This window comes from Hemiscyllium ocellatum, chromosome 12 (assembly GCF_020745735.1).
Source record: "Hemiscyllium ocellatum isolate sHemOce1 chromosome 12, sHemOce1.pat.X.cur, whole genome shotgun sequence".
Lineage (NCBI taxonomy): Eukaryota > Metazoa > Chordata > Chondrichthyes > Orectolobiformes > Hemiscylliidae > Hemiscyllium > Hemiscyllium ocellatum.
In genome coordinates, this window is record NC_083412.1 from 58,405,208 (window position 1) to 58,419,896 (window position 14,689).

General features: G+C 45.3%; 1 protein-coding gene across 2 annotated transcripts in view; it reads left to right on the forward strand.

Annotated features, from left to right (window-relative positions):
* Positions 1-12,561, forward strand: part of LOC132821072 (mucin-2-like) — a 30,988-nt gene extending 18,427 nt beyond the window's left edge. For both annotated transcript variants that reach the window (XM_060833589.1, XM_060833590.1), the window contains 2 exons: positions 2,079-2,214; positions 2,748-12,561. In XM_060833589.1, the coding sequence (XP_060689572.1) occupies positions 6,296-7,732 (1,437 nt within the window). In that variant the 5' untranslated portion in view covers positions 2,079-2,214; positions 2,748-6,295 and the 3' untranslated portion in view covers positions 7,733-12,561. The remainder of the gene's footprint in view (positions 1-2,078; positions 2,215-2,747) is intronic.
* Positions 12,562-14,689: the final 2,128 nt, after the last annotated feature.

Sequence of the window (14,689 nt, forward strand, 5' to 3'; positions counted from 1 at the left end):
TGCTCCCTCACTGTCTCAATGCCATACTCCATGCTCTCCAATGGTCTATTGTTTCCTAGCCTTATACATTGGCTTGCCCACAGCCCACCCCCTTTCACAATTATTGTCCCCTCTGCATCCCATAAGCTGCCTTTAACCAACACACTTTAACTTCCCAACATATCAACACAGCAATGGCCTCTGTCAATCACCCTTAACTTTCAGTGGACAGATCTCAGGACTGATCTTGGCCCAAACCCTTGACTGACTGATAATGACAGCCCTGACTGATGGTGGACCAGAACCCTGAATGATCACTGCGCAGCTTCTGATTTATTTATTACTGAACCTTGACTCATTGGACTCGACCTGCAGGATGGTCTATTGGGCATCCCCCTGGGTTGTAGTGAGATGGAATTCCTGACCCTGATTATCTCAAGCAACTGAACAGACCCTTCCAAGCCTCTGGATATGTGATCTCCTTCACTGATTGTGGCTACACCCTCTGATTGACCAAAGCTCCATTTGACTAAACCAGGGAGGCTCTCCTTAGAATTTGAGTCATAGTTATTTGGTTGAAAAACATTCAATGTGTTTGCTTTTCAAAGTTGATGATACATGCTGCAAATGGTCTACCTTTCTGTCTGTGCTAAAAGGCAAGGAAAGATAGACCTGCCGTAAGTTCTGAATAAAGCACTAATGTGCAAGAAATGCAAGACAATGTGAAGATGCAGTGAGCATCCTAGCAGGTGCAAAATGAGGAAGCACTACAAAAGCAATTGAAGAGCCATAGATGCACTCTATTCCAATAAATGAGATGAGTTCCTGAACCTGTATGCAAAGTGGCCTTGTAATGAAACATGTCCAAAGTGCAGTATTAGATTAGATTACTTACAGTGTGGAAACAGGCACTTCAGCCCAACAAGTTCACACCGACCCGCTGAAGCGCAACCCACCCATACCCCTACATTTACCCCTTTACCTAACACTACGGGCAATTTAGCATGGCCAATTCACCTGACCTACACATCTTTGTGACTGTGGGAGGAAACCGGAGCACCCGGAGGAAACCCACGCAGCCACGGGGAGAATGTGCAAACTCCACACAGTCAGTCGCCTGAGTCGGGAATTGAACCCGGGTCTCTTGCGCAGTGAGGCAACAGTACTAACCACTGTGAACAACATTATAGGTATTCATTTCCCAACCCTATATTTTGACGATTGAACCTGTGCTGACATGCTACTACACACGTCTGCGGTAGGTGGGAGTTGAATCTGGGCTGCCTCACTCAGAGTTAGGGACACTACCACTGTGCCACAGGAGTCTGATTTTCACACAGATTGCTAAACAACCTCTGCTCCTAATCTGTTTATAGCTATTGTAAATGCAGGTAGCCCCTGTACATGGAGCATACACTGGGGTGTAGGGAATTATGGCCAGGGTAGAGGCTGGTGAGTTGCCAGGTAACCATTCTGACCTTCAGATCAGGAATTGGGGCCATCTATGTCTCTCTGCCATGCGGGGAAACAGCAAATTGCATACAGATAAAGCAAGCTTAGGTGGTAATGAGATATTAATGCATGAAACAGACCCCTCACCACTCTTTAACGAGATTCTAAGCTAGCCATTGCAACCTTGAGTGGAAAATCTGACTTTTTTCTCATTATTGGGAGTGTCATATTTGCATTCATGCTGTATTTCCCAGCCGTCTTTGCAATTGCCTGCATTGTTCAGGGACTGGGAAAATTCTGCTTAATATTTCTTTTCAAATTTAATAGCTCAAATTTCCTGAAAATGAGCTACTCTGCTGTCACACCTTTTCAAAGATATTTGGCCTGATTTCAAGCCTGTGTGCACATAGGAACATGGAAGGTCAAGAGGTTAAATGATGGTAGGTACTTACATGCTGCAATTCCAAAAAGTTTGGGTTTGCTGTCATTTTAATTGTTTGGATACTGACAGCATTGGTGCCACATAGCGGAGAGAGGTACCCAGTCTCATTAACATTAAAAAGTTGGATCACTTACAGCTTTGTTCAAAAAAAGCCTCATTTTTTGTATGTTCTCATCATGTCTCTTTGTTTCCTTTCTTACCTTAGGTACAAAAGAAGGTCAGCATTATGTGCAGGTTATTATTGTTATTCTGGTGGTAGTGGTTGGACTGATTATTCTTGTGGGTGTGGCATATTGTTTTTTTCAGAAAAGTCTTTAACAACATCTGGAAGACAAAGGGAGGTAAGTTTATAATTGAATTTACAAGAGTCTCACATACAATGACTTCACTGGTATCACTGACGCTGATGTCCCCCAAGCATCAATCATTGGTGGGTGGTATCGTCCAAAAAAACAGAATTAATTTTCACTGCAACCAGCTTTACCTTAGCATTAACTCTTTGCATTTTGCTTATATTGCTGAATTATCAGACTATTTATTTGGATCAGCAGAAATAACTATTAAGTAAATATTAGGAAGCAAGAAATCTAAGAGGGGCGCCGACTCAAAATGCCATTTCCTAGCCACCAACCACATCCCTTCTACCTAGTCGCGGGTCTGATACTAAATCAGTCTGTTCATAAAATTGGTGTTACATTTGACCCTGAGATGTGCCTCTTACAACATATTGATGACATCAGTAAGATCACTTACTTCCATCTCTGTCCAATCTGTCGCAGACAGAACATATATGGCCCATGTTTAATTCTAGAGAACGGTATTCATTGAATTACATTCTGTAACAATTCTTTTTGTTTCATTTCTTTTCTTCCAGCTGGGAACCAGTGAAGAAGTGGGCATTAAAATGCAAGTATGCAGTGCAACAAAGTGGACTGAGGGAAAAAATCTATTTGAATAAGCAACTGACCTGCAAGATTTTCAAGTGTTTGACTGGTGGCTTTGCAGAATTAAATACAATCAACAATCCATAAATGTTTTTTCACAATTGAACAGAACCATCTGGTACATCAATTTGAGTCATGGAACTTTTGTCTGTTTTGTAAACTAGTGTTACCCTGTTTTATTTTTTATAATCCTGTTTCTTGAGATGTTCCACTCAAAGATTTGAGAAACAAATGTAAAGCTGTGCACTCAGCATGAAATTATTATTGCAGGGTTTGCTTTGCGAATGCCTAGCCACTGAATATTTTCTGAGAGGACATGACTCTCCTAAAGGTGGCTGTGCCTGTAAAGCCTGATTTTCCTTTGTACCCATTTGTGTGTACATTTAGCTCTCCCCAAGCCCATTACTTTGATTGTGTTTCTTTCCCACTTGTCATTTTTCTCCTTGCTCATCCATTTCTAAGAAATAATCATATTGTTTCTTACCTCTCCCCTCTTGGGTACTTTTCCCCTCTGTCCTTATTCAATCCATTTCTAATTCTCTGTCTCTCCTGCTGTCACTCCGGGTTTGGATTTTACTTGGATCAATCTAAGGCATCTGTGCACCTCTTAGCATTCTGAGAAACTCACTTTGTGGCATCCATCACTGCATCTTTATAAGCAGCAATCTTAAATTGTCCTCCCTTCCCAATTAGCTAAGGTCAATGGATATCCTGTTACACTTCCCCAAATCACCCAAAATCTCTCTGTATTCTGTAAACAGGAAAACAATCAATATTTTCTCTGCATTTCTGGTTTGAATATGTATTCACTCAAACAAGGATGAACCATCTACAAAAATACTGTGGATAATTGTATTAGCATTATGGATTTTACTAAAGTTTGGCTTAAATGGATTCTTACTGAAGCTTCACGGCTGGTGAAACATTCCATATCTGGCACAGCCAAACTACCAGAGTATGATATGTGGGCAAAGCACATCTCGATCTCTTACCCCTTTCACTTTGTATACATTCTTCTTCAAGCATCTCTTTTTGTTCCATCTTCTCACGATGATTTTTCTTCATGGTACATCAAAACCACCCTGAGATGTCATCCCTTCTTTTCCCTTGATATTTGCACCAGGTGACTTCCCATCCTCAATAATTCTGAACTTTATCTTAATTCATCTTTGCCTCATTCCATCCTCCTATTCTGCAAGAGGTGTGAGGACGGGTGATGAGTTTCTTCTTCATGAAATCTGGTATTAACTGTTCAGTTCATTCTGCTGCATTCTCTCCTGTCCTTTTTTATAAAATGAAATTCCTGGGTTCCCCTCTTGTCTTGCAATGATTCTGCATGTTTGTATGGTGCCTCTCCTAATACCTGAGTCCATCTGATCTTTAAAATTCACTGACAGCTTTTGATATCATTCTCACACTCATCTGCTGATCCCTAGTGTTGGCTGACATTGTAAACTATCTATATCTTCAAACAGGCCTATTTCTCAAAATTACCATCATCAACCTATTCATTTAACCTTTTCATCATTATAAACTACCATTTCATTTCCTTTCGTTATTCAAAGTCCCTAAAAGCATTGTCACTTCTGAAATCTGTGTCCACTTTATCAGAATCTTTGGGTTCACACCACAGATCCATGCCTCTTCTGGAGATGGCGCCCTGGAAGTGAACCAATCTTCTGGAGGAATGTGCTGCCCAAAGTAACTGAAGTTGTCTAAATGTGACCACCCCACTGATTGACCGAACATCCATTTTCTAAATTTAGAACAACAGGTCCATTCAGCAGGTTCACACATCATTAAACAAAGATCAAGCATTCTCATAAATTAAGGCAGAACACAAGTATTAATTGAAGAGGCAGGAACCCAACTTGCAGATATGATAGTTATGAAAAATGCACAATATTGAAATTAAATGGAAAGGCAAAGGTATAGGTAATCTGTTCCTTGTGACAGCTATGGGGTACAATTGCAGTGTCTCTGTATTTACAGCAAAACAAAGAGTGAAAGAGAACAGAAACTGTAGTGTGAGAAAGCTCTGCACAATGCTGCCTGTCAACTTGGAGCTGGAATCTTCTGTCCTTTTCAACAGGGGCCTATCTGCAAGGGCACCAGCATCTCAGAGCTCATGTTCAGCAATGTCCTCCTATATACCACCCCATCAATGTCCATGTGAGTTCTCCATGGCAAATGTTGTTTATAACCTCACCCTCCAGTGAGCAGGTAAACCATTCTTTAGCCTTGGCCTAGGTGCAACCTAATCATGTCTGCATGACTGACCACACTTTATATGAGCCTCCAATGTAGGTGCAATGGCAGTGTCTGGGTGGGTGACTGTGAGAGTCAGCACCAATGGCAAGGCCTCTATGCCAGTATTATTCTGTTATTGTTTCTTTCTCCCCTTGTTTGCTGGTGCTAGGCAGCTACATATTTGAAAGCAAGAACGAGCAGAGAAGGTTGTGGTAACAGAGGTACAGGAATGGGTATAAAGCAGATAACTTCATCTTCAGACCAAACAGGAAGCTGGAGGTATGAAAACATCATAATCAGAAAAATACCGCTATCCTGCACGGTCAAATTAGTGCTGGTTAATCTCTACCATGATGTAGAGAGTTATTTCCTCCACAGGACTCAGGAGAATCAGAGGTCCCCCATCATCTCTGCTCCGTTTCACTGTGCTGCTTTGCCCTCCTTGGGATAGGGAAGAACTCTAGTTGAAGCTGTTTTTTAGTGAGTCACCCTCTGTAACTGCAGGGCTGAAGGTTGTGGCAGTGAGAGATTGGCGTATGGCTACCAGGCTTGGTAACTGTGTGACGAGGAAGTAGAGCATTTGGATGTTATGTTTGGATGTTATATGCCAGGGAGTATTGCTGGCTGAGTGTCGGGTGCAGTGTATTGGTCAGCTTGAGATGCCAGTGGAGACATCATGAGAAGATAGATTTGTTGGCCTTGATCAATCATGTAAGTTCTGTGACACCACTGCAGGTCCTTGAGTCAGAGGCTGAGAATTGACCAGGCCACTTTCTCCCATTCCCTTCTGAAGGTTGTGCTGAGGGGCTCTTGCCCCCATTTCAGGACCATGAGTGCCCGAGTGCCTCCAGTACCAAAACCATGACTTTGGGGCCTTCCATCTACCCTGATGTTCCATTTTCTGGGATTTTAAGTGCAGCAATAGTACTCATCACCAAACTGCTAAATTCAGTGGCACATCCCTCTGAGAGATAGACCATACCATTTGCCATCAGTGATTGCAGAAGCAGTTAGCAGCATGATGGACAGCGTTATATTTTTATGCCCGAAACGTCGAATTTCCTATTCCTTGGGGGTTTATGCCCGAAACATCGAATTTCCTATTCCTTGGATGCTGCCTAACCTGCTGTGCTTTAACCAGCAACACATTTTCAACTGTGATCTCCAGCATCTGCAGACCTCATTTTTTACCCGAAGATTTTAACCTACTGCGAATCCTCTTGCAAGGATGCCTTCCTTGAAGAAGCTCTCTTCCTCCCTCTACAAGGATTTCAGTGAGTCTCTCTCTCACTGCACCCCCCAGGTCATCTCCTCTGCACAGAAACTCTTCAGCCACATTCTCAAACAGACTCGTTACCACAGCCACATCTCCTTCCTCAGCACCTGCCTACGGAACCGACTGATCCCACACGGACTCCGAACTACATTCCAACCAACAAAATTTGGACCCAACCAGGACAACCTGTACCTACGACAAATCCGAAGCCTCCAGCATCAGACCTCCCTCCAGATCCTCCGCTCCACCCTTGCAGCCATGCGTCGCTACCTACATTCCCTGCAGTCAGCCCTACCCCAGCTCAGGACAACACTCTCTCAAACTTGCAAAGGACCTCTGCTGTTCTTCATCTACAGAAGAATCCATACACTAAACAAACAGTTCTTCCTAGCCATATCAGAAATTAAAGACAGTAAGTACCGAAAACTTTCATGTACTTACCCCCACACTCGTGGTTCCTCAACTGTTCCAGAATCTTCTATCGGCCTGTCGGACGTCATTACACATGTGGCCGTTACAGCGCCCGTGGCTCCAACGGCCGCTGCCGACCGTGACGTCACTTCCGCCCCCACCGACCTCGGAGCCTCCGCGATCGCCGCCCAAACAACCACCCCGGCGATCACCGCACAGACAACCGCTTCCACGATCGCCAGGAAGATCGCTGACGGACTCGCGACCCCCGCGGCTACCGGGAATGACTACGGTTCTTTCGTCGCCACAACCATTTCCGCCCCTCGGTTGCCGTCGCCGCAGCCACTTCCGCCCCCACTGACATCACTAACCTGCAGGACCACAACGCCTCAGGTTTCTCCGCCCCCACGCCGTCTTTCATCACTACTCGTAACCCCGCCCTCACGCAAACCTTCGTCACCACGCATAACCCCGCCCCCACGCCGACTTTCGCCACCATACATAACCCCGCCCCCACGCTTATTTCCGTCACAACGCATGACCCCGCCCCCACGCTTGACCCCGCCCCCATGCTTGACCCCGCCCCCACACCAAGCAACGTCACCACGTCTAACCCCGCCCCCACATCGATCTCTGTCCCCGCCCCTAACCCCGCCCCCACCCCCAGCTCCAGTCCCACACCAGGTCCTAGCTTCCAGCCTTGCCGGATCTTCACCATCCCTCCAGACCTCCCCCTCTCTGAGGATGAAAGATCAGTCCTCAGCAGAGGTCTCACCTTCATTCCCCTACGCCCTTGAATCAATGAGTTCAACACGCGGCGAAATATTGAACAATTCTTCCGCCGCCTTCGCCTCCGTGCCTACTTTCACAACCAAAACTCCCGCCCACCCTCTGACGACCCCTTCTCCCGCCTCCAACGCACCACAGCCACCTGGACACCCCGTGCTGGCCTCTTACCCGCCCTCGATCTATTTATAGCCAACTGCCGCCGCGACATTAACTGACTCAATCTGTCCACCCCTCTCACCCACTCCAACCTCTCACCCTCAGAACGTGCAGCCCTCCACTCCCTCCGCTCCAATCCCAACCTCACCATCAAACCGGCAGACAAGGGAGGCGCGGTAGTAGTTTGGCGCACCGATCTTTATACCGCTGAGGCCAAACGCCAGCTCGCGGACACCTCCTCTTATCGCCCCCTCGACCACGACTCCACCTCCCACCGCCAAACCATCATCTCCCAGACCATCCATAACCTCATCACCTCAGGGGATCTCCCATCTACCGCCTCCAACCTCATAGTCCCACAACCCCGCACCGCCCGTTTGTACTTCCTGCCCAAAATCCACAAACCTGAATGCCCCGGCCGACCCATTGTCTCAGCCTGCTCCTGCCCCACCGAACTCATCTCCGCATACCTCGACACGGTTCTGTCCCTTTTAGTCCAAGAACTCCCCACCTACGTTCGGGACACCACCCACGCCCTCCACCTCCTCCAGGATTTTCGCTTCCCCGGTCCCCAATGCCTTATTTTCACGATGGACATCCAGTCCCTGTACACCTCCATCCCCCATCACGAAGGACTCAAAGCCCTCCGCTTCTTCCTTTCCTGCTGCACCAACCAGTACCCTTCCACTGACACCCTCCTTCGACTGACTGAACTGGTCCTCACCCTGAATAACTTCTCTTTCCAATCCTCCCACTTCCTCCAAACTAAAGGAGTTGCCATGGGCACCCGCATGGGCCCCAGCTATGCCTGTCTCTTTGTAGGATATGTGGAACAGTCCATCTTCCGCAACTACACTGGCACCACCCCCCACCTATTCCTCCGCTACATCGATGACTGTATCGGCGCTGCCTCGTGCTCCCACGAGGAGGTTGAACAGTTCATCAACTTTACTAACACCTTCCATCCCGACCTGAAATTCACCTGGACTGTCTCAGACTCCTCCCTCCCCTTCCTAGACCTTTCCATTTCTATCTCAGGCGACCAACTCAACACAGACATCTACTATAAACCGACTGACTCCCACAGCGACCTGGACTACACCTCCTCCCACCCTGCCCCCTGTAAAAACGCCATCCCATATTCCCAATTCCTTCGTCTCCGCCGCATCTGCTCCCAGGAGGACCAGTTCCAACACCACACAGCCCAGATGGCCACCTTCTTCAAGGACCGCAGATTCCCCCCAAACGTGATCGACGATGCTCTCCACCGCATCTCCTCCACTTCCCGCTCCTCCGCCCTTGAGCCCCGCTCCTCCAACCGCCACCAAGACAGAACCCCACTGGTTCTCACCTACCACCCCACCAACCTCCGTATACAACGTATCATCCGCCGTCATTTCCACCACGTCCAAACGGACCCCACCACCAGAGATATATTTCCCTCCCCTCCCCTATCAGCGTTCCGCAAAGACCACTCCCTTCGTGACTCCCTCGTCAGGTCCACACCCCCACCAACCCAACCTCCACTCCCGGCACCTTCCCCTGCAACCGCAGGAAATGCAAAACCTGCGCCCACACTTCCTCCCTCTCTTCCCTCCAAGGCCCCAAGGGATCCTTCCATATCCGCCACAAGTTTACCTGTACCTCCACACACATCATCTATTGCATCCGCTGCACCCGATGTGGCCTCCTCTACATTGGGGAGACGGGCCGCTTACTTGTGGAACGCTTCAGAGAACACCTCAGGGACGCCCGGACCAACCAACCCAACCACCCCGTGGCTCAACACTTTAACTCTCCCTCCCACTCCACCAAGGACATGCAGGTCCTTGGACTCCTCCACCGGCAGAACATAACAACACGACGGCTGGAGGAGGAGCGCCTCATCTTCCGCCTGGGAACCCTCCAACCACAAGGGATGAACTCAGATTTCTCCAGTTTCCTCATTTCCCCTCCCCCCACCTTGTCTCAGTCGGTTCCCTCAACTCAACACCGCCCTCCTAACCTGCAATCTTTTTCCTAACCTCTCCGCCCCCACCCCACTCCAGCCTATCACCCTCACCTTGACCTCCTTCCACCTATCACATCTCCATCGCCCCTCCCCCAAGTCCCTCCTCCCTATCTTTTATCTTAGCCTGCTTGGCACACTCTCCTCATTCCTGATGAAGGGCTTATGCCCGAAACGTCGAATTTCCTATTCCTTGGATGCTGCCTAACCTGCTGTGCTTTAACCAGCAACACATTTTCAACAGCGTTATATTTTTACCAGATAACTGGGATGGAAACTTCAAATTTGTGTGCTGCTTCCCTTCACTGGGACCAGCATCAGAAGTCACCGATTACAAACCCCAAACACACACCAATTTTTACCCCTCCATCTTGCTGCTCTTTGTTCCTGTATTGCATTGCAACAACCCTAATTAGAGTTCTAAATAATAACTGCTGCGTTTTTCTTCTCCTCAAACTCGTTGGAACTTTTGATGTGATTAACATTCTCCAATGCATTTTCTCCATTGTTGCAGTCAACAGAATGGAGTGGGTAGCTCACAGCTTCAACTAGACAAGTCTTGTCACCTTTCTCATGGGTTCTTGCATTCCTCGAAGACTGACCTCTTGCATAGCACAAAACTTTAACGGTGCAGCAGGAGGCTATTCAGTTCATCATGTCTAGGAGCACAGGAACGAAGGGAGCCAATTGAGTCCATTCAACATGATAATGGCTGATCAAACACATTTATATATTCCCATAACCCTGTATTCCCTGAATCAGAAATCTATCAGTCTCTAATTAAATGTACATAAAGACTGAGCCTCCATAGTCTGTTGTCATAGAGAATTCGAAAGGTTCTTAAACTCTTGATTAATAATATTTCTCCTCATCTTGGACCTACATAGCATCTGTCTTATTTTTAAATTATGCCCCCCATTCTAAACTCCCCCACTAGGGGAAACATCTTAACTGCATCTACCCTATCCATCCTTTAAATATTTTGTAAGGTTGAATGCGATCACCTTGCACTCTACAAAACTCGAGAGAAAAAAGGCCCAGTTACGAACTTCTCTTCATAGATCAGTGATGCCAACCCAGGGCCAAATTTGTGAAGCTCTGACACATTCCCTCTGTGATAACAATGTCTTTTCTGTGTTAAGGAGACTGAAAACTGCACACAACACTTGATATGCAGACAAGTCAAACTTCTACACAATTGAAGACTGCATTCTGTACTCAAATCCTCTTGTGTTAAAGGCTAATGTTCTATTGAACTTACTAATAGTTTGCTGCATTTTTAAAAATTACTTCACAGGATATGGGTTTTGCTGACTGGGCTGGAATTTATTGCCCATTCCTAGTTACCCTCGAGAAGGAGGTGATGACCATGCATTTTGGTCTTCAGTAACTTAGTAACAAGGAAACCTAGGTCACTTTGTGCCCCTATACTTTTCATTTAACAATATTATCCATGTCTGTTCCTCCTACCAAAGTCAATAGCCTCACATTTTTCTAACATTATAATTTATCTGTTCATTCACAAGGGCCCTCACCAGCTTTTACAGATGCACCATAGAGAGCATTCTATCCGGTATGGTATGGCAACTCTCTGCCAAGGACCATAAGAAAGTATTAACTTTCAGGTTGTGTGCACAGCCCAGACCACCACAGAAGCCAACCTCTCATCCATGGACTCTATTTACACTTCTTGTTGCTGTGGAATGGCTACCAACATCATCAAAGACCCCTCCCACCCCGGTAATGTTCTCTTCCAACCTCTTCCGTGAGGTAGAAGATACAGGAGCTTGAATACACATATCAATGAGTTCAAGAACAGCGTCTTCCCTGTTGTTATTGGACTGTTGAATGGACCTCTCTAACTCCAAATAATGGTGATCTCGCTAATGTTGATCCTGCTTTGCACACCTCCTGTGCAGTTGTAATCTTGTATGCCTCACTCTAAGCCCCCTATGATTTGCATACTGCTCACAAAACAAAGCTTTTCATTGTACTTAGGTACATGTGACTACAATAAATTAAATCAAATCAAGTCAAAATCATCTTGAAGCCATGTTACATTTTGTTTATATTCAATATTTCCATTTAGCTTTGTATATCATCCACAATTTGGAAATGCTACATTTGGACCCAGACTGCAAATCATTAATATCAGCCAAGGCCCAAGTTCTGATTCTTGCTGTACCCCACTAGTCACAGCCTGAAAATGCAAGGATTTTTACTACACTCTGTTTTCTTTCCTCATTAGTTTCCACAGCTTCCTTTACCCCTCTCCGACTGAGAGGTCACGTCATTAGTTTTCTAGGGTATAATATGGGGAATTCCCTCCCCTTAACCTCTGTATCCCTATCTCGATCCTCTCCTTGAAAGCACAGCATAAAATCTAATTCTTTGAGAAAGCTCATGTTGTTTTATCCTAATACTGTTCTGTGTGGATTGGTCAACTGAAACTGTGAAGTGTTCTGTGACATCTTACAATTTTAAGCAGGCACTATTAAAAAGCAAAGGTAAAAAACTTCCTCTTTTAGAAAAACTATCCCAATATGAGAAAGGTCTGCCAAGCCGATCCTTATGAAGACCTTTCAGTTAGTTGTCCCTTTATGGTGATACAGGGTCACCCTGAGTTTAAAAAAAATCAAGCAAGTCACTCTTCTCTGTTCTGAATGTCAGAAGATGAAATCTTAACCCAAATTAAGGTGGGAAATATTGTACTGAATTCAGTTTTTTAATCAATCTTGAATTTATTTGTTCAAATTATCATTGATCCCAGAGCTGCTGTTAGGAAAACTTAGTTGTGTAAACAAACTTGTTGTTCATTATAATCCAAAGTAAACTACCTATTGGAAATGTGAAACTGTTGTGGGTATGTATCTGCAAGTAAAAAGTGAGGTCTGCAGATGCTGGAGATCAGAGCTGAAAATGTGTTGCTGGTTAAAGCGCAGCAGGTCAGGCAGCATCCAAGGAATAGGAAATTCGACGTTTCGGGCCAGAGCCCTTCATCAGGATGAAGGGCTCTGGTCCGAAACGTCGAATTTCCTATTCCTTGGATGCTGCCTGACCTGCTGTGCTTTAACCAGCAACACATTTTCAGGTATGTATCTGCAACCTGTTGCATTTATTTTCTTGACTATTAGATTCTTCATTCTCTTTTACTCTTCATTTTTCAACACACTGGGTATTAAATATTTTGTACTTCCTGTTAAATGAATATAAAATATGCACAATACATTTTGATCGTTCGTTTTCTGAAGGTGTACAACTGTGTTGCAGGCAAACACCGGAGGCTCATGCACTTCATGCAGGGTAAGTGTCCAGAAATGCATGACAGTTGGCAAGTTATTCATCTGTGAGGGCATTACAGTAGAGATTGGTCCAGTACTCCCCCAATATTCATAAACACAATACAACGTATAACAAAAGTTCAGGAAAAGAGAACCACAAAACTGCAAGAAGGCATGCAAATATAAATGCAAAAGATGCAGAGAGGTATATGGCAACACATTGTGAGGATGGGAGAACATAATCAAATGATAGATTCTGAAAGTGCTTTTGAGTACCAGACCTCATTAGAATTTGGCAGATGATCTGCAAGCCCAAAACATGCTTCTAGATGTAGCTCATTGTTCTTCAATGGAGGATTATCAACTTAATGAGAGGCCTGATTGCGACTAAGAGAGATGATGAAAACTGGCACTGAGAAACACGATACCAAGTTATTCCTGCACCTTTGGATACCGAAAAAATATTGAATATATTTTCTGAGTCCTGGAAAGAAGGGGCTGACTTATTAAGAAAGGCTAAACAGATTAGACCTTTATTCATTAGCGTTCAGAAGAATGAAGCGTGATCTTATTGAAAAAGATACGATTCTGAAGGGACTTGACAGGGTGGACATCGAGAAGCTGTTTGCAGTAATGGGAAAAATTTGAACTAAGGGGCATAGTTTCAAAATAAGAGGATACTCATTTAAAATAAGATGCAAAGGAATTTCTTCTCCTAGAGGTTAGTCAATGTCTGGAATTCCCTGCACCGGAGATTTATGAAGGCTAGGTCAGTTAAAGAGGATATGGAAAGATTCCTGAAAAGTTAGGAAGTTGAGGGCTATGAAAGAAGAGTTGAGGCATTGGAGAAGATCAGCCGTCGTCTTATTGAATGCAGGGACAAGCTTTAAGGGGCCAAATGACCTACTCGAGCTCCTGCTTCTTATGACATTCATCTTTTGCATCTGCACAAAATACATGTAAAGTTAATTCCTTGCGACTCACTCACTTTGTGCTTACTTGAAGGTTGCCAACCTCTGTGTCTTGTATTGCTTTTTCGGCAAAGCAGGAGAGGCAGGTATCTGGTATGGTTTGGAGCACCAAGTAGCCAAGGGAGGGTTGGGATGTTGCTGTATGGCACCTTGCTGAGACAACATTTCAGTTGCAGTTGTTTTGCAACAAACACACTGCATATGTGCTTCAAGAAAATGGTCAAGTGTGAAAATCCAAGTGAACCAGCCCTTAGTGGATTCAAGGAAGAGTATATTCAGTTACATAGACAGTCGGTCAAGGGTCTTGTCTGATTACAGTCCATAGAGTTGGCTGTGATACAATCCTACCAGTGTCAAGGGATCTATGTCTTTGCAATCCAGGGATTAATCCATAGTTTTTCCTGGAGGTCAAGTGCAACCAATCCAAGAGTTAAAGGTAGGTCAGGTGGGGTGTACTTGGAGACATGTATGGGCAGTAATGGTCACAGGGTTTTTTGGGGGACATTCAGTGGAGTGTTTGGAAAATTGGGAAGCTCCTATCTAGAATAGGGTTCATTCCTCAGTCACTGAAGAAATATTACAGTTAATTGAGACAATTCCAACTGGAAGGGTGGGATCTCATAGACCACAGGAGAGGATAGGGAGATCCGATGTTTGAGGGTTGGCAGAGGTGGGGACGGGGATGTGGTGGCTCACAACTCACAATCACTCTGGCCTGTATATGGGGAGA